Here is a 24212-nt window from a genome sequence, read left to right on the forward strand (position 1 = left end):
AAAACGATGGATGTGACAGTTCTTTGTAAATAAGTGTGTGTGTCTGTGTGTGTGCGTGTGTGAGCGTGGGTCTAAGTATATGTGTGTGGTTTTGTGAGCACATACATGTGTGTACATGTGTGATTTTGCATGTGTGTGTCTGTGTGGAGAGAATGCTTGGATGTGTGTAATTGTTTTCTAAGTGAGACCAGAAATCTTTAAATGCCCAATATTAATGGCAAGAACTCTAATAATTCAACAATAACCCCAAACCCTCCAGGAAATCATTTTCCTTGAGGTATGCCCGTAGTGACAGCTGTCCATGCTAGTGCTGAACCCCTGTTAGCCCATCGCAGGACTGAACTGTGCGTCTGCGTGGTGTGTGTGTGCAAGCGTGCCTTGGCGTGTGACAGCGCGTGGTATGTGTACTGGCTTGCCGAGGTGTTAATGTCCCCGTGGAGTGTGTGGTGCCTGTGAGCGGCTGATTGCCCGTGTTGGTGTGTATGTGAGTGTGCCTAGAACATGCGACAGTGTATGTCTGCGTGCATCTGGGCATGGCCCTGTGATGTGTGAGGATGTGGTGTGATGCGTGAGGATGTGGGGCGATGTGGTCAGAGCAAAGATACACGGAGAGATGTGGAGTTGGGGTGGCAGGGCAGGTCCAGGCTCCAGGGAAGATCTCCTTCCACAGCTCCCCACACCACAAGACACCCCTGCCCCTACCCACCACCACCACTAAGACAGCTGCTGCGCCCGGCTTCAGGCCATGCTGCGGGGGAGGCGGCCGGCACTGACCTTGGCACACTCGGTCTCATTGAGTGGTGGGCAGCTGATGGGCGAGCGGACGAGCACGGCGCCCAGGGGTGTGCTGCTGCAGTGGTGGCGGGTGCAGTCTGCGATCCAGGATGCCCCGGGCTAGAGGGCACAGAGGTAGCCGATGGGGACCTGCGGCCGATGGCCCTAGTGAACCGATAGGGCACAGTTCCGAAGACAGGTGCAGCCCAGGACCTGGCACTGCCCAGGACCCCATCTGTTCCCAGCCCTGGGCCCTGGTCCTAGGTGTCCCCTCCTGGGATGTGCGGTTAAGGGGCTGCATACCAAGAACAGGGAGGTGGTGCCATTGGGGAAAGTGAAGACGCAGGACACGTTCCTGCAGGAGCCGCAGCAGGCCACCAGGTCCCTCGGGTGCTCATACTCCTGGTTCTGCAGGACAGGGAGAGACGTGAGGGGCCTCAGCCACACACCCACCTCCACCCTCCTGCCTCTCCCACTGTCTGCTTGTCCCTGAGCCCAGAACCCAGAGAAAGGCCCCCTGTAGATGCTCAGAAAGGAAATTCCCAGCCTCCTTGTATCTCAGGCAGGAAGGTCATCCTTATATCTACCCTGAGGCTCAGGGTAGATATAAGGGTAGACAGCAGGTCCTAAACCCAGCCCCAGTGGACAAAGAGATGGCCTTGCTGGTAATTAAGGATGGCAGTTTTGATTCCAGATAGACTTTAGTTTGAGCCCCAGTTCCTGTGACAATTTTGACAAATGGCTGGACTTCCCTAAACCTCAGTTTTCTCATCTGAAAAACGGGAATAATTCCAATCCCTTTTATTCAACTCATACTTATTTAGCCCTTAATAGAAGCCAGTCACTGTCCTAAGTACTGGGCACGTATCAATAGAAGCACTCAACAAAGGGTAGCAGTACAAACACACAAACCAAGAAGATAGGGACCTTGCCAGGCATAAGTAGGTGCTTAATAAACGTGAGTTTTCTCTGTCAAATGCTCACCCTTGCCAGGCCTTCACTCTTGCTGTTCCTCTGCTGGCCTCAGCACTTTCCACAGAGGTCTCAGAGGTCCCCCCAATGCCCACTCTCTAGACTCATCCAAAGAGCTTGGTGGAGCTTGAAGGGCTCCTCTGATTCCCAGAGCACCAAGGGTCTACAGGCCAGCTCCCCCTGGCCCCGCACACCCCGTCCTGCGCCGCTGCCCCCTACCGCCTCGCAGTGGACGTCACACAGCACGGAGGTGGTGTTGATCTGGTAGAAACTGGTAAGAGGGTCAAGCACTGTGGTGCAGTGTGATGTGTGGCACACGCCTTCTGCGGAGACCTTCACCACCGTCTGGCCCGGCTGCATCACCCCCAGCTCACGGCTCAGACACACGGGGGCCTTCACTGGATGGGCAAGCAAGGCGGCGACAGTCACCAAGAGCCCAGCGCCCACACTGGCCCCAGGCCGGCTGGCTCACCCCTGGCTCACCCAGCTGGCTCGACCTCCCGGGGTCCCCCTCCCCACTCACCACACTCGTATTTGGTGCAGCCACACACGTTCCCCGCGCTGTGCATGAACGCCTCGTCCAGCTGAGACTTCTCCCCCTGGGTGGACAGAGGCCGTCAGCACCCCGGGTGAGGAGACCCAGCCCCGCCGTCGGGAGCAGCCTGCCACCTGGGGCCCTCTCTTGTCAGTCGTCTCCTTGCAGTGGGCGGGAGTCGGCGGCGGGGAGGGGCTGGCAGGCCTGTTAGCCAGGGGGGCCCTTGGCACCCTGTGAGCTCAGTCACCCTCCCTTGAGGATGCCCATGTGGCTCCCGATCCTCCCCGCTGGGGAGCGCTCCCCAGTGTCCTCTCCCGGGCCTCAGGACTCTCCTGTCATTCTGAGCACCCACTGGCCACATCAGCGAGGGCCCCCTGCATGGCTGCCGGCCCAGGGCCCTGCTTGGCTCATACACTTCCCTTCCTTCTCACCAGTTAAAAGGAGAAGAGGATGGGATGGGGGACAAAATGAGGGAAAATGTGGGCTAGGTGGGAAAGGGGGAATACTTATAATCGAAAAAATCATGTAGAAAACATAACTTTAAGCATAACTTTCCATTTCTTAAAGTATTTTCAGTGGCCATGCGGCCTGGTGGTTAAGGGCATGTTCTCTGGAGTCAGATATCCTGGTTGCAATCCTGGCTCTGTGACTTACTAGCTACATGACCTTAACCTTAGTTTTCTTGCTTGTATAATTGAGATAATCATAGATGCAATCTCGTTGGGCTGTTGTGAGAATTAATATGATAATAGACATAAGAAAGTTCCTGGCATATAGTTAGCTCTCGGTAAACATCAGCTACCGTCATGAGTATCACCATCAACATCATCCCTGCCATCCCCACCAGCAGCAGAAGCAGCATCTTCTTCACCACCACCACACCATCCCCACCATCACCATTACATCATCACCATCATCATCATTCCCACCATCCCCACCACCCGCACCATCACCACCAGCATCATCACCAGCGTCAGCATCATCCTAGTACTTAATCCTCACCACAACTCTGAAGCATGATCAGGCCCACTTTACAAGTGGAGGGCACTGTGCCCAGACAGCAGAGCTTGGGATGAGAATGCTGACTTGCAATTCAAGGCTCATTGCACTAGATTAAAGGAATAGGGTCTCCAAGAGAAGGGAAAGAGAAGGAAAGAAAAAGGGGGAGGCAGAGCAGGGGGAGTGGGGAGGAGCAGGGTCTTCATACCAGACGGCACCGGGGCACTGGGATTGTGTCGCAGTCACACTCTGAAAAACAGGAGGGGACAGGACCCACCTCACCAGAGGTGTCCAGGTGGGAGTCCCCCTGAGCCTCCCAGACCCCTCACTGCAGGTGCAGCTCCTCCTCTAGCTGCCCTCCATCCCACATGGGGGCTGCAGCTCCCCTGGTTGGGCAGGTGGGGCATGATGGGTCCAAATGCTGAGCTCCACATAGAATGTGCAGGGAGGATAAACAGGTAGATGGATCAATACCAGGTTCCCTTCCATCACCCCATACTCTGGAGCACATTCTAGAGCAGAATGAGGCCTCTCCAGGAAGGAACAAGGCAAGGGTGGAATTTCTGACCATCTGCATTTCCCAAATATATATGCTCAGCAAGGTGAGCTCTACTCCAAGCCTTCGCCCGTGAGCAGGTCCAGTTCTAAGCCACGAGGGAGCTGATTGCCGAGGCACCGCTGACTAACTTAAGGGCTCCACCAGTTCTAGCTTCAGGAGGAGGAGAAGTCAAGGTCACAGTGGCTGTGAAACACACTTCGGAGTCACCCATTCATGCAGCAAATAGTTTTAAGTGCCTATATGACGAGATTTTTCTCTGTTCTGGGGACAAAGCCATGGATAAAACAGACTAAAATTCCTGCCCCCGTGAAGTTTACATTCCAGTGAGGCCCGGAAAAAGCAAGCAAAATATCCAGATGCGAAACAGAGTTTCTCGACTCTTTTTCGAAAAACATCTTTTTAAAAAGATTTTTTTGATGTGGACCATTTTTAAAGTCTTTATTGAATTTGTTACCATATTGCTTCTGTTTTATGTTTTGGTTTTTTGGCCACGAGGCATGTGGGATCTTAGCTCCCCGACCAGGGACTGAACCTGCACCACCTGCATTGGAAGGCGAAGTCCTCCTAACCACTGGACTGCCAGGGAAGTCCCTGAAAAACATTTTTATATAAAGCTCGCAGGTGTTCATTACTGATCACTGCCACTCCCTGCCTGCTTCTCAAAAGGATTTGAGGTGAATTTGAACAAAATCATATTTACTATCGGATGGTTGCAATAAAGACTTTTTAAGGTGGAGAAGTTCCTTTTTGGAACACGGAAGTTGTTTATTTCCTTCTTTTATCCGGGGGAGACAAAGAATGTTCAGCACTCAGGGAGCGGGTGCAGCGGGAGGGTCATTTTGGTGGCTTCCCTCTGGTGACTCTGGAGGGGTCGAATCTGAGCCAAGTGGACAGTGGTGGCCCGGCTCCCCCTTCCCCCCAGGGGCCTGGATCTCCGCCTTTGGGGAGGGGTGTCCCTGTGCGGGGACTTACCACAGGACTTGTAGGGGCAGCAGCGGTCTGGGCTCCACACCTCCACCAGGGCAGTGCCCATGCCACACTGCATGTGGGGACAGCGGAAGCTCTCACACACTGCGTGGGCGGGGAGGCAGGGGACACATCAGCCACAGACACCTTGGAGCAGGAATACTCAGAAACACACTGGCTAAGGAGGGGGTACCTCCTAGCTCCTCCGAGGTCCCCCCAGTGTCCTCAGACACCCTCTGGGGTCCAGGGGAGAAGACTGGGCTCCTGAAGTCTCCCTGTAGAACTACATCAGGAGGCCCTCGTTCTGCCCTGGGAGGCACTAGTGACCTGACAGTGTCAGAACCTTAAATTCACTTGGCTGGGCCTCCCTCCCTTGGATGCTGTGTCACCCTGAGAGTAGTGGTCAGAGGGGAGCGGGTGACCAGGTGAAGCTCCGCTGATGGGACAGTTTCTCTCTAAGAAGAACACAACTCCTCCTACACTGTGGAGACGTCATCCTCTTGTAGCCCACCTGGAGCCTGCTCTGCTTCAGCAGATGCTACACTGTAGGGCTCACACTTCCCTTCTCCAGCCAGTCCCCTCTTAGTTTAGGATTCCTCAGCCATTCTCATTTATTGAGAGACCAAGGCAAGGAGCGAGGAATCTCTGGACACAACTTTTTGGTGGAGAGGGGAGGTGCCAGGGTCAACGCTGAAGGTGAAAGATTGTAAAACTTATCTGATTTACAAAAAAAAATTATTGGCACAGGTAAGGAGTATTAATCGGTGTTTCAAAAACATAAGAGGTAGAGGGGAGAAGGGCATTTGTATAATGTCCAAATAATGGGTTACTTTCTGGTTGAAAGAGGAAATTTTTAAATGTAAGATGGACAGATCAGACAGCTGCCACCGTAATCCAGGGCCAACGTGAACCTCGGTTATACTGGCTCAACCACAGAGTACGCGTCTCCTGGTGTGATGTCCTATGAAGCTCGAGGACAGTGTAGCCAAAGATTTTTAATTTGAAGCCACCAAGTCTTGGATCTAACTTCCAGTTTACAGGAAGCACAGTGGACAGAAGAGCAAGGTAAATGGTTCCAAGAGGAAGCAACCAGATAAACCCAGAACATGAGACCTTCTGCAGGACCATAGCCCAAACTCTACAATTTAGCATCATACAGAAGAAGGAACATGTGCTAGATTAAACGACATTTAAGAGACATAATGTTAATGTGTGGATCTGGATGGGATCCTGGATTGAACAGACCAGAAAAACCATGGATTGGTACGCTATGACTTGAAAATGTTATTAACATGAAAGGTAAGCATCATTAACTGAAAATACCTGGCTAAAAAAGAGCATGTACAGTATGACCTCATTTTGGTAAAACATACTTACCTAAAGGGGGAGAATATCTAGAAGGATCTGTACTGAATTGGAGGATACTGACAATGAAATGTCTGGGAGGTAGGAAAATAGTGTTTTCATTTTCTTGTATTTACTTGGATTCTATACTTTCTACAAGGCTTAGATAGTGCTTTTGTAAGAAAAGTATAATGAAGACTGGGACAAGGTAATAATATCGATGGCTTCTGTTTATTGAGCATCTACTGTATGCCAAGCACTGTTATATTAAGGTACTATGTACACAGCACACACTTTACATATATTATCTCTAACCTTCACAACAGCCCCTCGAGGTACATACTATTATTGCCATTACACAAATGAGGAACCTTGGCTCAGAGAGGTTGTACATTGCCCCAGGCCACACAGCTAGTAAATGGCTGGGGCTCAAAACCCTGACTGACTCCATATGCCTGTACTCACTCCACGTTACAGAAGTACTTTCTGAGAAACAGGGAGAGGGAGGCTGAGGAGGAGAGATGAGGAGACAGGCTGGAGAGGAAGGACGCTGATCCTCTGCTCAGATGAGCTGTGTAAACACTTTGTGACAAGCGGCCTCTGAGCCCCCAGGTGGAGCTACTTGATCGGGTATGGCCAAGCCTTTTGGGGAACTCTCAGTGGGAGCCTACATTGTTTCAAAGTTGGCTCTTGACATTGAACCAGTCGGGGTTGCCCTTGGGGTATCCTGGAGGAGGCCCCACCCTACACTGCTCTGTGCCAGTGCAGTCTACCTCACATCTTTCCTACAGTCAGTATGGAAAGGAATTTTTGTAAATTAAGTCATATTGAAATTTAAACATTTTGTTAATTTTCATCCATTAGGTTTGCTTAAAGTCCATGATGCTGGCTGTACTATGCTTATTAGGTACAATTAAGGTACAGTACACTGTACACAGTATACAGTACTATGTTAAGGTACATCCTACCTACAGGTGTTATGTCCTGTAAAAATATCAGAAAGGGCTCACTTTTACTTATCATTGCAAAATAAAAGAGCTTCAGAGGCTTCAAAATGCAGCCTCGTGCAGGTACTATGGTAACAGTGGCGAAAGGGACCCCGAGGCAGGGGCCTTGGGTCAGTCAGTCAGTGAATGAGGACTGTGGATCCAGGCCGAGAGAATGGGAGTGGCCTAAGCATTTGTCCCTCAACCCAGGCCTCCCCCTGGCCCCTGGGAGCCTCCATGGAGGGAACAGGGACTTTCCTTAGGAAGCCTCAGAGCCACCTATGTGACAGCCTGTACCCCTGCGATCCCGCTCCCAGGGCCTGGCCCAGCTTCCTCGGGAGGGGCCTCCTCCCATGGCTTCCCCAGACCTCGCCACCTGGGGGCTCCCTGTTGCCCCCTGTTGAACTCCCATTGGTCCCAGGGTGAGGACTCTGTGAAGGTCCCCGGAGCCCCTTCCGGCCCTGGCCCCCACATCCAGCAGGACTCACCACACTGGTACAGAGGGCAGCAGAGCTCCGTGGTGTTCCTGTCCACGGTGAGTGCCTCCCCTTCCTGACACTCGGGGATGGGATCTGGACAGTCGCCACAGGCTGAGGGGAGAGAAGGGCCACCGCTGTCACAGGCAGTACCTCTCCTGGGGAGCATGGTACAGAGCAGGTTGCTGGGGGAGGCACCTAAACCCCACGTGTGACAGGTGCCAGACTCATAGCGTTACTGAACCAGACTTGGGTCCGCTCACCTCCGTGCAGTACCGCCAATCTACTGACATTGGCATGGGATGAAGGAAAGTGCAGCATTTATTGCAGGCGCCAAGCAAGGAATTTGGGTCTTTTGAGAATTAGCCGCCTGTTCTCCTTGCTTGCAAACGCAAGTTTAGTTCGGTAACACTAGCAGTGTTCCACAGTCCTGTGTGACCTGTCCTGGAGGCAGAACCTGGAAGTTCTCTCTCACATCCACCTAAATTCTTACACTGAACAAGCACCAATTTTCTTGTGCTCAGTAATGTATGGGTTGAAGTGCTGGTGGTTTCCTCTTCTTCCTACACTTCCTTCTGGACAGAGATCTCACCCTTCTCCCCGTGCCCACTCCACCAGAAGATCCCCACCCTTTCCTCCCAGCCACCCAGGGAAGCAGGGGTGAGGAAGGAGGTGGCTGTGATCCAGGCGTGCATGTTAACATCTGATGGCACGTCGACCCACCACAGAAGTAGAAGGTGCAGCACGAATCCCCCAGGCGCCCCGCAATCAGGGTCTGGTCCTGGCGACAGCTGGGGACCGGCTCTGCCTCACACAGGTCTGGGTCACACTCTGGGGAAAAGACAGAATTTTGGCACTGGGAGCAGACCCTGCATGGCCACACCTGGACCCCCACGCTAGCTCTGCTTTAATCTCCAGCCAGAACCCAGTCCCCAGAGCTGTCCTTGCTCCCCTCGCCCGGCTGCAGGGCTTCCCTGCCCCTGGGTGGTAGGTATCCTCCCCTATCCCCCACGCTGGGACCTCTCACCACAGCTGTAGCTAGGGCAGCAGGAGTCCTCCTGGAAGTGGGTGAGGAGTCGGTGGCCTGGGCTGCAGGTGGGGGCGAGGCCCTCACACAGAGTCTGGTTACACACTGGCCCAGGGGCCACAGGGACTGTCACCTGGAGGCTGGGACTCCCCCAGCCTCCAGCACCGCCCAGCCCCTGGACACCTGGCCCCCAGTACTTCCCCTAGCCTCCAGGACCCAAGTTCTTGGAGGGGGCCTCTGAGGGTCACACAGGGTCCAGGAGTGAGACAGAAGAGCAATCAGAGTTAACATTCATTGAGCTGGGCCATGTGCCCACTGCTGTTCTACTAGATCAGTATCAACTTCTGTCATTCTCATCATGACCCAGAAGGTGGGTACCATTATCAGCCTCATGCTACAGAACGGACCGAGGCACGGAGGATGTTAAATGACCTCCTGACGTCACAAGGCTGCAAGGTGGTGCAGGGAGCATCCACCAGGCTGTCTGGCTCCAGAGCCCATGCCTTTAAGCCCTGCCCCACACTAACTCATAGGGCACAGCTCCCCCACCCCACCGCAGGTCCTCCACTCCCCCCAACACACCCCCATACGACACCTTCATTTCTCCAGGTCTTATCCTATCCATCAAGGTTAAGAGGCAGAGCTGGAGCCTTTTAACCATCATACAGTTGAAGTCTAGGGAAGGGCAGGGTGGGACTCACCGCAAACAGTCCCCAGGCAGCAGGGATCCTCGGTGGGCAGGAGCAGAGCCACCTCCCCAAAGCGTGGGCAGCTTTCAGGGTGGGGGCCTGGGCAGCCCGGGCCCATTGGGACAATGGTGTCCGGAGCTTGGCACTGGTGCTGGGAGCAGCCACTGAGGGAGCTGTTCCAGGTCTCCCCCAGGGCCCGCGGCACCCCCGTGCTGTCTGTGCAGGCTGCAGTGGGCATGGCGGGGTGCAGGGGACTGAGGAAGGCGGGGAGACCCAGACCGTCCCAGGCCAGACCCTCCCTGGGAAACTGACCACCCCCAGAGTAGACCTGGAGGGATGCAGGGGGCCTCCGCCATGGGTAGCAGGAGGGTGAAGGAGGCCCTAGGTTGAGGAGCGGGCCCTGCCCAGGGAGGGCAGGAACCTACCGCATTTCTCCTCGGGGATGCAGAGCCCCGAGTGGCGCCGGTGCAAGATAGTGCCCTCAGAGCAGACACAGCCCTCGCCCAGCACCTGGCACTGCTCTGGGTCCAGCGGGCCCAGCATCCCATCCTGGCACGTCTCGGGGGGCTCACAGGCTGCCACACATGCCTGGTATGTGGAGTCGCTGGGGCACAGGAAGGCTGCAGGGGCACAGCAGCGGGCACCAGCCTGAGCTCAGACCCCAGGCAGGGTGAGGAGGGGGCTCAGAGCATCATCTGTGCCTCAGTAAAGAGTGCAAAGGGGTTTAGTGTCATTGCCTCCTTCTTCTACATCAGGAGCCAGCAAAGCACAGGCCACAGCCCAAATCCAGCCTGCTGCCTGTTTTTGCAAATAAAGTTTTATTGAAACACAGCCACACCCATTCATTTACCTATTGTATCTGGCTGCTTTTGTACTACAAGAGCAGAGCTGAGTAATTGTGACAGAGACCATATGGTCCCAAAAGCCTCAAATATTTACTATGTGGTCCTTTACAGAAAACATTTGCCAACCCCTTGCTATAGATCAGTGTTTCCAAACTTTCTTGATCGTAAAAACTAGATCTCACGTTGTGGTCCAATATACACATGCATGTAAACAGTGCTCCTCAAGCCACTGTAAAAGAATCACTGAGAGCTTTTGCAACACCATGGCTGGGATTCCACCTCAGACCAACTGAATTAGCATTTCTGATTGTGGGGCCCAAGCATGAGTACTTTTTGAAGTTCCCTGGGTGATTTCAAAGGGTAGCTGGGATTGAGAATCACTGCTATATTGAAACAAAAAACCTTTTCACAAGACAATACTTATCATTCTAGGTGCAGTACACACTAGTATTTTTTATTCTATTGTATTTTAAAAATGCTGATGCTGACGCCCAAATCAGTGGGTATGCTGATTTCATACCCACTGAGCTGGGATCCACAGTTTGAAAAACACTACTCTAGATGATTTTGTCTTTTCATCTTCTCTCTGTCTTATTATAGGTGTGGCCTTCCTTTGAGCTGTTTCCAGCCTTTCTGGATGTGTTCACATTTATAAATCAAAGTACTCTAGGCTGGTCCACCCCTGCCTACCCCACTAGTGCAAACCTAATGGGGGTGGGGAGGAATGCTCTCACGTCCATCCTCAACGAACGAGAGGAGAGACCAAAAGAGAAACATGACTAAAAGTTAAGAGAAAGGAACTAATATTTACTGGATAGTAACGTGTGATGGGCCTGTGTGAGGCACTCTGTACACATTATCTCATGTCATCTTCAAAACGACCCTCAAGGAAAGTGCTATGACCACCCCCATTTTACAGATGAGGCAAGGAGACTCAAAGAAACTAAATAATAAACATAAAACATGTATTTGATGTATTAATATAAAGTATAATAAAAGTAAAAATTTTTAGTTTGTTAGTATGTTTATAGATTTATTTAGAAAATATCTATAAATTAATTAATATCCATTAGTGAGTGAACGACTAATTAAATCTGGGAAAGCCTAGACCTGGACTCAGGTCTGTGAGCCTTTCTCCCACTCTAACAGGGGTGAGGGGTGAGAGCAAAAGCAGCCATGGAGGAGAGCCCCCGGCCCTTCCCCTCTCCTCCCCCTCCCCCTCCCCACCCCTGCAACTCACGGCAGTAGTCGGAGCGCCGCCACTTGATGCACACGTGGAACTTGTGGCACATGGCCACGTACACGGTCAGTGCCACGCAGGGCTGCTGCACGTACTTGGTGTCCCGGATCCACAGCTCACAGAATGACTCCGGGGTGACCTGGGCCGTGCATCAGACGGTGCTGCCTACCCTCATCCCCCATATCTCAGGGCTCAGCTCCTCCCAGCCCAGCCCAGGGGCAACAAGGAGCTTTGGCAGGCTCCCAATCTGTCCCAGGATCAACACCTCTAGGGAGCTCGCCCTCTGCAGGTAGATGTTGCCATTTCCAGCCCAGGAGGTCCCCCCACGCTGGACCCAGGTGACACCTACAAAGCGGTGGCAGGCGCTGAATGTGTGGTTGGACACCATGCGAAGGCAGGGAGAGCAGTCGGCCGTGGCACAGCTGTCCGGGCGGAAGCGGGTCTGGCCCACCGAGGTCAGGGAGCTGGGCACCTGCCAGCTGTCCAGAAAGGGAGCAGGGTCCTCGGCCTCACCCACCACAGAGCCATCCTCCAGGGTGAGGTCATTGGCTGCGTCCCCATCACAGATACCTGAAAGGGGCAGAATTACCCCAGCGGCCATAATAATCACCACTCCCAGGTCCCCAGCTGTCACACTGAATATTCCTCACAAGAATTCTTTGAGACTGGTATCACTGTTATCCCCATTTTATAGATGAGAGACATAAGGCACAGAGAAGCTAAGAAATGCACTGTGAAAGAAACTGTCTTTGTTTAGGAAATACACACCAAAGTATCTAAGGATAAAGGAACACAGTGTCTCAAACATACTTTCAAATGGTTCAGAAAAAAATGCATTTATATAAAAGGCATATGCATAGAAAAGTGAATATATAAAAATGCATATATACATATATTAATGCATATATACATGCATATGTATGTATATATATAATATATACATGCATATATATATATACGGAGAGAGAGAGAAAGAGAAGCAAATAGGCAAAATGTGAACACTTGGTAAATCTGGGTCAAAAGTACATAGGAGTTCCTTATACTATTTTTGCAACTTCTAAGTTTAACGTTATATCAAAATTAAAAGTTACTCCAAAAAATCTGCTTTAGCAGAGATTGCTAGCTAATTATAACACCTGTTTCCTCTTCTTCCTGGGCGGTCCACTAGACTATTTCTCCCAGGCTCTCCTGTGGTTGGTGAGACCATGTGGTAAGTCCCCGCCAATGGAACGTGAGTGAAGGTGATGGGCACCACTTCCAGGTTGGATCCGTAAAAGCTGCCCAGCTCTTTTCCCTTCTATGCAGTTGGAAGCTTGTGTTGAAAATGGCAGAGCCACAGGATGGAAGGAATTTCCATTGGGGAATTTATGTGTGCAAGGAATAAACTTCTATTGTGTTAAGGCACTGAGATGGGGGCAGCGCTGAAGTTTATCCGTCACAGCTTCTAACATGACCTTAACCTTCAGCTTCATCTCTCACACTCTAGGCTCCAAACACACACTTCCCTGCCCTTGACTTTGCTTTTGCTACTCCTTCTGTCTGAAACACTTTCTCAGAAGTCCTTCCTTCACGGGCTCCTCAGATGCAGTGTCCATGACTGTCCCAATTCTGTGTAACAGGTTCAGTTTGCAGGTTTGTTTTGCTCTCTGAGTGCAAAGATTCCTTTTCCCTTATAGTCTCACTCTCTCAATATTCCCCCAAGTTGCCTAGCAGGTGCCCAAGATACCAAGTGTTAGTCTGGATAAAATAGAACTACATTTGCTGACTTCTGCTCTGACACCTCCAGGCACCAATTTCGTGAATATAAAGCATGATTTACTACAAAATCCTCAGATTTTTATCAACAGTCCCAATGGTCAGATTTTTGGTCTTGGCATTGAGTCACTGAAGGGTGTCACCAAGGCATCCTAGGGCGGAGCTGGCCCGCCAGAGGCTGACCACAGCACTCTGCACCAGGCACAAATAGTAGAAGGAAAAAATGGTGAGAAAGGGATAGCAGAGGAGGTGATAAGGGTGGGGTGTGTGTGTGTGTGTGTGTGTGTGTGTGTGTGTGTGTAAGGAGAGATGTTTGTGCCAGTAAGAATGGAAGCTTCATAAGACACATTTTGTCCTTTTTGCCTACTGTTCTGTCCCTAGTGACTGGTACATGGTAAATATGTGTTTATGTGTTGCACAAATGAAAGAATGAGCAGGCTCACACGTGTTAGCTCATGCGTAGAAGGCATTCTGAACACAGGCGCATGAGTGTGAATGAATAAAATGGGTGCAGATTTACGGATGGAGGGCATGCAAGTATGTGTGTGTAAGTATTCCTATGTCATCCATCATCATAATCACAACAGTTTGTCATGGAGCACCTTATGGGGGCCCACATCCTTCTGCACCTGCAAGGAGCAGCAGTCCACACTTAGACTCCTCCTGTACCCCTTGTTCTTATCAAAATACATCCAGGCCCTTAGGGCATGCTCTCTGCAACCATGCTACGGCCTGAAGAGCACTAGTTCTGTGTTGTGGCAGCTCTGCTGTGTGATCTTAGGCAAGCCACTTAACCTCTCTGAGCCCCCTTTCTTCTTTAGTTCAATGGCCATCCCTCAGGGCTATTGCGTGGATGACCTGGAATAAGTGAGATCAGAGTGTAGAAGTGTTTTGTGAAGTGCCCGGGCATATGCAGACAGGGAAGATTATCTGGTGTTAGGAAGCGATCAGGGAAGCTGACAATCTTAGCCGAAGTGACAACTGGCCAAGGCCACAGCCCTGAGCCATCTCCCTGCTGGCAGCTTCAGCCCCAGAACACAAGACATTAGGTCTCTGCCCTGGCAGCTCTGCTGGACCCACCTCTGGCCCGGCACTCTGTCCCAGCTTTCCCTGTTCCAGGGGAACCTGTGTCTGGGGGCAGAGGTGGACCCAGGAAGCATCCCCCTCCCCCCCAGCTGGGTCCCACCTCACCGCAGAGGCCACGGCCCTGGGCCTTGCTGGCTTTGCTGGCCTCCAGGATCATGAGTCCTGAGCTGTGGAGCCACTGGATCTGGATGTGTGATGGCGTCCGGATCATGTACATGTGACCTGTGTCCTCAATTCTGAACCCGTACCTGCTCACAGGGGGCCACACAGGCTGCAAGTCCACAGACACCTTGTGGGGGAGGGTGTTCAATGTGAGCACAGCTTGTCTGCCTGTCCATCCGTCCCTCCCTCCCTCCATCCATCCATTTATCCAACTAGCAGTTATTAAGCATCTGCTACGTGGCAGGCTCTATTTCAGGCACACGCAGCCAAGACACAGTCCAAGGTGGCATGGAAAAGTTCTAAAAACATGTTATGAGCACGAAACAATGAAACAAGAAATGCAACAGCTGGAGGCAAGCGACATCTACATGCCCAAATAATCCTGAGCCCTTCTAATCACTCTCTTTTTTTCTGATTCTGCTCAGATCATTTCTTCTGGGAGACTGACCCTAAATCCCCAGCCGCTGGGTTGGGTACCCCTTCTCTGGAGTCTCCCCCAGCTCTGTGCTGGCCTTTAAGACAGATTTGTTCCCTCATCAAGGCCCTCCATGGGCTGTGAGTTTCTTAAGGTCAGAAACTGTGTCTCACTCACCTTTGAATCCCCAGCACCTGCCTTTGGGCCTGACATGAATTGGGGGCTCAAGCAATGTCTGTTAAATATGCAACACTTTAAACTCAAAGCTACAACCCCTGTTACTTACAGACAAGGTTAAATTTGTATGTATTATGGATTATTAGTTTTACTATGTGGAAATGGGAGATGAAAATACTAGGATTTTAAAATATTTATAATGACTTTATACCCTCCCACCCAAGAATCACTGTTTTATTAATCACTTTGCAAATTATCCAGTGCATAAACTACTGTGTTGAATAGAGGGAGCCCTAGCCCAGTAGTCGGAAAACTTTGACCTTGGGCAAGTCCCTGGCTCTCTCATAACCTAGCCTTCCGAGCTGTACAGACAGGGTCATGGGCTCCACAATGCTGGAGCACCTGGGATGAAATCCAGGGAGTTTTATGCTTAAGCCTCCATCTCATGGAAAACCCACTGCCCTAAGCCTTGTTCCTGGGAGTCTCACAGGTGTGGCCCTTGTGTTCAATGTTCAAGAGCAGATTCTAGTAACAGGGCTGCAGGTCTGAGCTCAGGAATAGGTGGGAAGAGCCGACACTTTGGGACCTGAGGAGGAGATGAGTCAGCCCTACTCACCCTCCCACTGGGAAGAGCAAAGGCAGAGCCCTCGGGGCGGGTACCCCACAGAGGGTGGGCTGTGGTTGGGCACCAGCCTCCTCGACAGAGGTGGGCTTGATGTGAAGCTGACGCAGCTTAGTGTGCTCACATGGCCTTATATTTTTGTAAAAATTGCAGAAATGAGATATTTTAACCACAATCATTTAAGGCTACTGTCTCTTGCCATTTAACTTCTTTTCGGTCGCAATATTCCTCCTGGTACACTTCCTCTCCTGACATTAGAGTGGCCACAAATATTCTAATTAAAATCACCTCCAAATATACGTAAATTTGCATTATTTTTCTTTTAGAGGATCCCTCCCTACCCTTGCTCCCAGTTGTGAATAAGCCTCAAAGCCCCTCCTCCCCTGATGCCCCGCCCCTCGCCTGACTGCTGCCCTTCCCTGGGGGCTTGCTCTTTGATGCACTCACCTTCCGGTTGAAGCGGTCAATGGTGACCTGATGGGTCAGGTGAGTCACATTCAGCATCACCAGGCAGAATGGCGGCCAGTTCAAGTGCCCCTGCAGAGAGAACCCAGCCCTCATCTACCTGGAGCCCTGCTGCCGCCTCCTCCTGGGGAGCAACTCTTCCCCCCAACCCAACCTTGCCTCAATATGCTAGGGGCACCCACTGGGGCTGTGCAGATGGTGCACAGAGTCCCACAGAACATTCTGCTTCCACCTGACCTCCTGCAAGCCCCCCAGAAAGTTGCCTCCTTTCACCTGGCTCATGGGAGCATCCTAGTAGGTGGTTCCCTGCAGCCAGCACCCTTGACCACAGGCCATATCCTAGGGGTGGCATCCCAGCTCCTCTGCATTTCAGTGCCTCTCACAGGGGCCTAGGCAGCTGGGAACGGTGCAGGCCCCAGGAAGGGCCAGGAGGTGGCGCTCCACTCACTCTTTCCCCAGGCACTGGTTGCAGAAGACCCCCATGACTGAGACAGACGGAGCCGCTGCAGGGGCCTCTTCATCTGTCCTCACCTCTGATAACCCTCAAAACCCAACTCACTGCTCAATCTCCCCTCCAAACCTAGTCAGGTCCCAAGGCCCCAGCAGGAAGGGAAGCCGGGGACAGTCACCAGGTTGGCACTTTTGCAGTCGAGGACGTGGACAGTGACCATTTCGTCGGGGCTCCGGCTGAGGATGTAGATGGCCTCCTTGAACAGGGCTACGTGGCTCCCGTCGAAGGTGACAAAGCTCAGATCAGGGAAGACTGAGCACCGGCCTGCGGAGGGCAGGGACGAGAAGAATAAACAGATGCCCCTGGGGCCAAGGCCACCCAGGAACATGAGGCCTTCTCTTGTGTGATTCAGAGGCGGTGGGGGGCTGGACGGTCACACAGAAATCAGAGGTCACAAGGGTAGGAAATCTGCCAGGTCAGGGGTCAGAGGTCCCACAGGGGGTTCACGTCAGGGTTACCCTGAGGTTGTGCCGGGGTCGGGGTACGAGAAAGACATGGGAGGCGCCCGTGGACCCCACGACTCACAGGCACACTCCCAGAGGGGGCAGCAGCGGTCCCCGCCCATCCTCACTGCGAGGCCCAGGACCCCACAGCGAGGGGGCGCAGCGCCCTGGGGACAGTGCTGGGACTGGTTCACTCGGATCAGTTGGCCCTCCAGGCAGATGTGGCGGATGCAGTCCTGCTCGGCGATTGGCTGGGGCACAGGGTGGAGGAACAGCCTGAGCGATCCCCTTGGGACCACGGTCACTCATTCCCCTGCCCCACCTACCCCCAAGCCGTGAGGGCACAGATCCTTACCCTGTAGGTTCTGGCAGGTAGGGGACCCTGAGGTACAACGACAAGGGAACAGTGCCTTCACCCTCCCTCCACCCACCCAACACACCATCGGGGGCCTAGGGCTGGGCTAACAGTGAGACTGGGGTCAGGTGACTGAGTCCCAGAGAGTCTGCACATCCACCTGGCCCTACAGAGAGTTCTAGGTACATAGGCATGCAGACCCGCTAGCTCAGGCTCGTAGAAACCCAAGCACACGCACACACACACAGTTTATCTCTTTTCTTACAAACGCATAGACATATACCATCTTGCAACACCACATATCACACGCACAAGAACACACAGACAGACGAGCGTCCACATGGAGTCCCATACACGTAAACACAAACGAGTTCACACACAGTCCCATATGGGTACACACATACATGCAGTGCACACATCAGCACACCATGCTGTCACACCAAGCCATCCAATAGGCCCCTGGGCCCCAGGTGGGGCATGGGGGGATCTGCTATGGCATCAGAGGCCCAGAGGAGCTTGGAGAATTTGCAGGCTCCAGGAGCTTGGGGCAGGGGTCAGGATGGTGACTCAACAGCCATCTGGCAGCCTGGAAGCTGGCTAAGGAGAAGCTGCCGCCGACCTTGAGGATGTGAGAACACGATGGTGTCCCACCCCCGGGGCACAGGAGGAGGGAAGGCATGGAGGGTTCACATACAGGGGCAGAATCCTGACAAGTCACTCACGACACAGGTGGCAGATGTACTGGCTTCAGGGGTGGTGACCAAGGCCTCGGCCGAACCTGCCGAGATGCTCTGGGCGGGAGCCGAGCGCCCAGACTGCTCGGTGGTAGCCTCTCCCTCCGGCTCTGCTGGGGGCTGAGGTCCTGCCGAGGTGCCATGGACCTCAGCCAGCTGGGGGAGCAGAACCAGCGAGCTCTCTCGGGAGGCCGTCCTGGCTGAGACTCTGCTCAGCGGGTAGGACGTGGGCACCGGTGGTACTGTGCCGGCCCAGGGGCCCTCAACCTCCATCACCAAGGTAGCAGCAGTGTGGGCCACAGCAGGTGTGAGCTCTGTGGGGCCCCCCTGGGCAGAGCCATATATCCAGGTGGGCTGAGACACTTGCTCGGACAGGATGGCCATCTTCTCCATGGTGCTCTTTCGTGGGCCAGCAGATACTGTGGAGGCTGTGCCTGTTGCCTCAGGGACCACATGACTGGGCGGGTGCACCTGGGCCAGGACAGCCGGGGTGAGAGGCAGTGCGGGGCTGAGTGTCCGAGCAGGCAGAGTCGTGGCCACGGCGAGAGATGTGGCCTGTTGCTGGAGTGGAGGGGGGATGGCAGAGACGCTGGGGCCGGCTGTGGCCACTGGGGCAGACGTGCCCACCTTGGCCAGGGGCAGGCTGGTGTCGGGAGGCAGACCAGAGAGGAGCTGGGGTGGCCGAGTTGACTCCAGAGATGTGAAGGGTGTGGCCCCCAGCCCATGAGTGACTGTGGACAGGCTGGCGGCAGCTGCAGGCCCCGAGGGCAGAGCGGGAGGCCTGGCGGCTGCGGTGGCATGCGGGGCGGGGCGGGGCGGGGCCGTGGGGAATGGGCTTGGCTGTGGGGATGCTGGTGGGCCCGCGGCCTGGCTGGGCCCAGGTTGGACCTTCTCTGTGGATGGCACTGTCTCCACCATCTTGGTCACCAGGGGACTGGCAGGGATCTGTTCTGCGGCTGTTCTAGCCTCAGTTGGGGGGCTGCTGGGACTGGAAACGCTCGGGGACTGTACAGGCTGGGGGATCCCTGTCCCCGTCACGACCTCCGTCATTGCAGGTGTCGGCAAAGCCTCGTGGGATCCTGAGGAAGTGCGAGGCCTGGAGGTCACTGCAGGGGAAGCCACAGGCCTGGAGGAGGGACTTGCAGGCAACTCCAGGCTCGGGGAGGGCTGGAGGGGTGTCGTCTTAACAGGCAAGGAGCCAAGGCCTAGGACCGTCACGGCTTTGGTCACGAGAGGGGAGCGAGGTGCAGGGGGTGACGGGGAGGAGACTGTGATGTTGGTGCTCCCTGCAAAGATCACCGTCACCCTGGTCGTCTCCATGGCACCCGACCCCACGCCTGATGTGGGCATCTGCTGTGAGAGGGGAAGGGATGAGGGCTCTGGGACACGGGGGGTGGCCAGGTGGCTGGCGGTCACTCCCGTGCTGGCCGGGGCCTCTGTGGGGTGCTCAGGGACGTTAGATGCAGTGACCCCCGGTGGCTGCTTCTGAGTGGCCTGGGTGGGGCCTGGAGACAGAGCTGGCCCCTCAGTGGCTGCCATGGGTGGGTTCAGGGCCGTGGTGAGCGGGACAGCTGGTGTGGGTGCTGGCCTGTGGGATGAGGCCCCGGGAGCTTCCTGTGGAAACTGCAGCTCCTCGTCACTGGGGGTGGGCAGCTCTTGACCGGGAGGCAGGGTCTCGTTGCCAGAGGCCTCCGTGGGAACCAAAACCATAGGCTCCACACCTGGGGCAGACCAGAGAAGAGGCTCAGCCAGTGGGGCGACTGCTGCCCCAGGGGTCATCACTGGGCAGGGCTGTGATGTGGGGCTCCTGGGCTGGCACCCTTGGTGAGGGGGGTAGGCAGCTTCTGACGGCCAGTCAGGCTGCCTGACCAACCCAGGGACTCTGTCACGTGGTGTTAGATGGCCCAGGGAAGTCAACAGGTCTGGACCCTGTTCCACACCTCAAACCCTGAGCCCAGAGCCCAGAGACCTCAGGTCTAAGTCTGGGCCTCATTTTTTCTCTCTGTGAACTGGGGGGAATGGACCAGATGAGGTCCCTGCCTGCTCTAGAGTGTTCTCCTTCCAGAGGCCCCTATGCTGACCCTGTTTCACCAGGGACCTGGGGGCTCTGGTGAGCACGACTGGTCAATGAGACCCAGGGGATTTACAGGTCCAAGGAGGGATGAGAAGTCCAGGCCACTCACAGTCCTCCAAGTAGACGCATCTCTGTGTGACTTCATCCAGGACCCTGGGGGTGGGGCACACAGGCACACAGCCTTCCACCCTGAGGACAGAGCAGGGTGCCAGTCAGCGGTCTGGAGCACCAGGAGGGCCACCGCCTTTCACCTGGGCGGAGCACAGACCTCATCCTTTCTCATCACACATGTGTGTGTGTGTGCATCTCACGTACACACTCACATGAACCTCCGTGGAGACAGCATGTACAGGAGCACACAAACCCAAACATGCATGCTGAACACTCCTGCCCTCAGACTGAGAGGAAAACACGAACAAAGTCTGGTTATGTGCACACTTGTGCCCACACTCACACATGCACACGTGTCTCCATTTAGGCGCATTCTCACATTCCTCCTCCACGCCTGCAGGACTCAAAGCCATTCACATGGATACATATACAACCACACAGTATGCCAAAACATCAGTGTACCTTATGCACACACACCCAGCTGCACCAACACCCAGATACATGCAGCTCATACGCATGTACATACACACAGCTGTGTACAGCTGTGCACCCACAGCTACCCTTTGTACACCCACAGGGCTCAACTATACACACATGTGCACAAATCGACATTCACATATGCCCGTATCAGGCAGGTTCACTCTGGTTCACACACATCCCCATACCCAGTACACAAAACATACCTACACAAGTACATGTGAATACACACACACCACAGTATATGCTCATGCCTAAACCCACAGACTACATATAAACCCATTCACTCAGGTGTATGCTCAAATACAGTGATGTACACACCTTGACTCCATGCCACCTCACCTGGGCACATCCCGGCAGCTGGCTGCCCGTGGGTCCTGGCAGGTTTGGAAGCAGGGGCTGGCACAGGCATCGTAGCGCCACTCACAGGTGGGGTAGGGAGCCCCCGAGGGCTTGGCATCTGGAAAGGTGCCCCAACCCGAGACAGTGAGACTGGGCACCTTCTCCTGATCAGGTGCCAGAGCACAGAGGTCATCCCAACTCAGCCCATGCCCACCCTGCTCCGTGGAAGAGATAAATGGACTCGTGCAAGCAAAGTGAAGACTGAAGTGAGATGAAATGAAACAAAACAAAATCAAATCAAATCAAATCCAACCTGAGGGGAAACCATATTCCTGAGAGTTGAGGTCGGCGGCTGGGGGATCTTTGGGTGGGGACTCTGGGAACTTGGTGGAAGGGCTGAGGACTGGGGGTGGGGTGGGACTATGGAATGGGCAGTTGGAGTTGGGCTTTGAGAGGTGGCCAAAGAAGAGGCTGGGACACCTGATCTTTCCATAAGGCTGCCCTGTCACCCTGACCTTCTGGGACCTTGGTGGCCAGGCTTGCCCCCTTAGACCTTGGTAGCTAACAATAATAATAACAACAGCAGCCAACTCTTAACACCAAGCACTACACTCAACATTTCACAGGTATTTACTCATTAATCCTCACAATAATCTTATGAAGTAGCACTATTATTATCCCCATTTTACAGATGAGGAAACTGAGCACAGAAGATGCTGGGAATATTAAACTTTCCCAAAGGAGACTTCCTCAAAAAAAGGCCTTGTGGCCAGTGCCTTGACAAATGAAGGATCCTCAGGGAAAGTCTGGAGCCTGTGGGGGGCTTCGAGGCAGACAAGACCCCAGACCATGTTGGCACGAGTGATCAGTCTCTGAAACCATGGCCTGAGCTGGGAGGTGTGGGCAAGCTCCCCAGCAGGCTGGAGGGAGCAATCCCACCCGGGCAGCCCCATCCTAACGAAGCCCCATCCCCAGTCCCCAAACTGCTGCTGACTGTGAAGAAGCCTGCTTTTATAAGATCCTTGAGAACAGAACTAGGAACTTACATCTGGGGAGCACCTACTATGAGCCAGGCTCAGAGCAAAGCCCGGGAGATACAGTCAATCCTCACAACAACCTTCTGAGGCAAATATCCCCGTTGCACAGATGAAGAAACAGGGTCAGGGAGAGAGGGGCTGGGGCTCCTCCAAGTGCCAAGGACCGGGGTCAGGATTCGAACCCGTGGCTGTCTGCCTTCAGAGCCTGGGTGTCTTCCAGCAAGGGACACAAGTTCCACTCTGCCCCGGTGTCTTCCAGCAAGGGACACAAGTCCCGCCATCATAGCCAGTGATGAATCTGTCCTGGGTGGGGTTCACTGGTGGACTTGATAGGTGACCGCTGAATGTGAGAGTGAGCTGGCCCAGCCCTGGGCTGGGAGGGGTGGGGGACGATAAATGAAAGGCCGACTGGGGACATATTTACACGTGTGTACATGTAAATGGATCCATTCATACAGCACGGGTGCCCTCACAGGCACAAACATACATGTGCACGTGCAGGACAGAGAGGCCAGCCTGGAGCAGTAAGGAAATTGTGATCACTGTCTCCAGGGTTTAGGCAGAGAACAACTACTTTTGGGGTTGACCCACCTGGCCGGGAGATGGCAAAGCCCTGGAACCCATTGGTCTCAGCTGGAAAGGGCACGAAGCTGCCCCATCACCGCCCAGGGTCTTGGGCCTCTCATGGGGGTCAGGGGGGCTGTGGCCTCCTCAGGCTGTGCCCCAGTGGGCAGTCTTTGACCTCACAGGGCAGGCATGTGCCCCCATCAGCAAGAAACCTGAGCCTGCGGGCTGTGCAAGCTGCGGCCACAATGATCACTTTTCTCGCTTCCACGAAGGCCGCCCTATTTTTAGACCTTGTAAATGGCCTGTGGGAGCAGGCAGGACCCAGGAAGCTGGCTGGGCCCCAAGTCACACTGCCCAAGGCTCCCTAGGCCACCAACAAGGAGGCCGGGCCCCCTCCCATCTCAGGGGTGGCACCCATGTGGCTTCCCTGTGCCAGGAGAGTGAGGATCTCGTCTCCTGGGGGCAACTGGAAGGATGAGGTGGGAGGGAAGCTGAGTAAGGGGCTGAGGAGCCGAGGGCGATGCAGGGTGGACACCTACCCAGAAGGCGGAACAGCGTGCCCCGGCGGAAGGCCTCCGTGTGCTCGTACAGCCGGAGGGCCAGCACTGGGCCCAACACGTAAAGGAAGGCCCCGGGCTCCGCCAGGGACTCCAGGGCCACCAGGCCCGCATGCCACGTCCCCCGGTGCAGCGAGAAGGAGGCATGGTGGTGGAAAGCATCGCTGGCCTGCCACTTGGCCAGCTCCAGAGACCCGTTGGCCATGACGTGGAGGAAGAAGTTGGGTCTGTCCGCTGCCTCCAGGGATATCACATCTGGGTCTGCAAAGAGCCACGAGGGTGAGGTCAGCAGAGAGAGGTCCAGATGCGGGGAGGGGGCAGACACCCAGGCACCGTCTGCAGTCTCAGTGACTCAGGACTGGGCCCTGCTCCTCCAAGCCTGCCCGCCTCCCCTCAGCCCACCCACCTCTGCCTGCTGGCTGCCCCTCGGCACACACCACCTCTACCCGAGGGAGGGAAGGTGGGGGGTTAAAGCCCCAACTGCAGAGCCTTGGGGAGGTGACTGAACTACCCCCTCCTCCCTCCCTCTCTCCTTCCTTCCGTTCCCTCCTTCCTTTCTTCCTCCTTCTTTCCCTCTCTCCACCTTCCCTCCCTCCTGCAAACATCTTTGAGACCCCTCCGTGTACCATGTGCTAGTCTAGATGCTAGGGATACAGCAGTGAGTAGGACAGACAGAAACGGCTGCCCTGGTGGAGTTCTGTTCTATGGGACGTACTAGACAAGCTGGGGTTTGCTGACTTGTCAGTTTTCTTGGTCCCGCTCCTCACAGGATCCCAGAGGGTCAGGGCTGGGGGACCTGAGGCTGAGCCCAACCCACGGCAGGGAAACTGCCCCAGAGATGGGAAGGGGCCTGCCCAGAGGCCTAAGAGCTGGGCTCCGCTGTCCTCTCTCCTGTCTCCACGCTGCTGGG

At 54.3% G+C, this 24212-nt stretch overlaps 1 protein-coding gene across 2 annotated transcripts in view; it reads right to left on the reverse strand.

The window, feature by feature from the left end:
- OTOG (otogelin) overlaps positions 1 to 24212 on the reverse strand; it is a 90804-nt gene that overhangs the window by 7776 nt on the left and 58816 nt on the right. For both annotated transcript variants that reach the window (XM_082341337.1, XM_082341336.1), the window contains 21 exons: positions 23285 to 23563; positions 21142 to 21259; positions 20321 to 20400; positions 18126 to 19858; positions 17131 to 17299; positions 16724 to 16869; positions 16077 to 16166; positions 14359 to 14542; positions 11762 to 11982; positions 11413 to 11551; positions 9753 to 9947; positions 9340 to 9552; positions 8639 to 8743; positions 8335 to 8442; positions 7624 to 7725; positions 4812 to 4910; positions 3489 to 3529; positions 2270 to 2345; positions 1966 to 2144; positions 1078 to 1182; positions 775 to 894 (listed from right to left, as the gene is read on the reverse strand). In XM_082341337.1, the coding sequence (XP_082197463.1) occupies positions 775 to 894; positions 1078 to 1182; positions 1966 to 2144; positions 2270 to 2345; positions 3489 to 3529; positions 4812 to 4910; positions 7624 to 7725; positions 8335 to 8442; positions 8639 to 8743; positions 9340 to 9552; positions 9753 to 9947; positions 11413 to 11551; positions 11762 to 11982; positions 14359 to 14542; positions 16077 to 16166; positions 16724 to 16869; positions 17131 to 17299; positions 18126 to 19858; positions 20321 to 20400; positions 21142 to 21259; positions 23285 to 23563 (4502 nt within the window). The remainder of the gene's footprint in view (positions 1 to 774; positions 895 to 1077; positions 1183 to 1965; positions 2145 to 2269; positions 2346 to 3488; positions 3530 to 4811; positions 4911 to 7623; positions 7726 to 8334; positions 8443 to 8638; positions 8744 to 9339; positions 9553 to 9752; positions 9948 to 11412; positions 11552 to 11761; positions 11983 to 14358; positions 14543 to 16076; positions 16167 to 16723; positions 16870 to 17130; positions 17300 to 18125; positions 19859 to 20320; positions 20401 to 21141; positions 21260 to 23284; positions 23564 to 24212) is intronic.

Source organism: Balaenoptera borealis, assembly GCF_965194805.1.
Source record: "Balaenoptera borealis genome assembly, chromosome: 11".
NCBI classification, from domain to species: domain Eukaryota; kingdom Metazoa; phylum Chordata; class Mammalia; order Artiodactyla; family Balaenopteridae; genus Balaenoptera; species Balaenoptera borealis.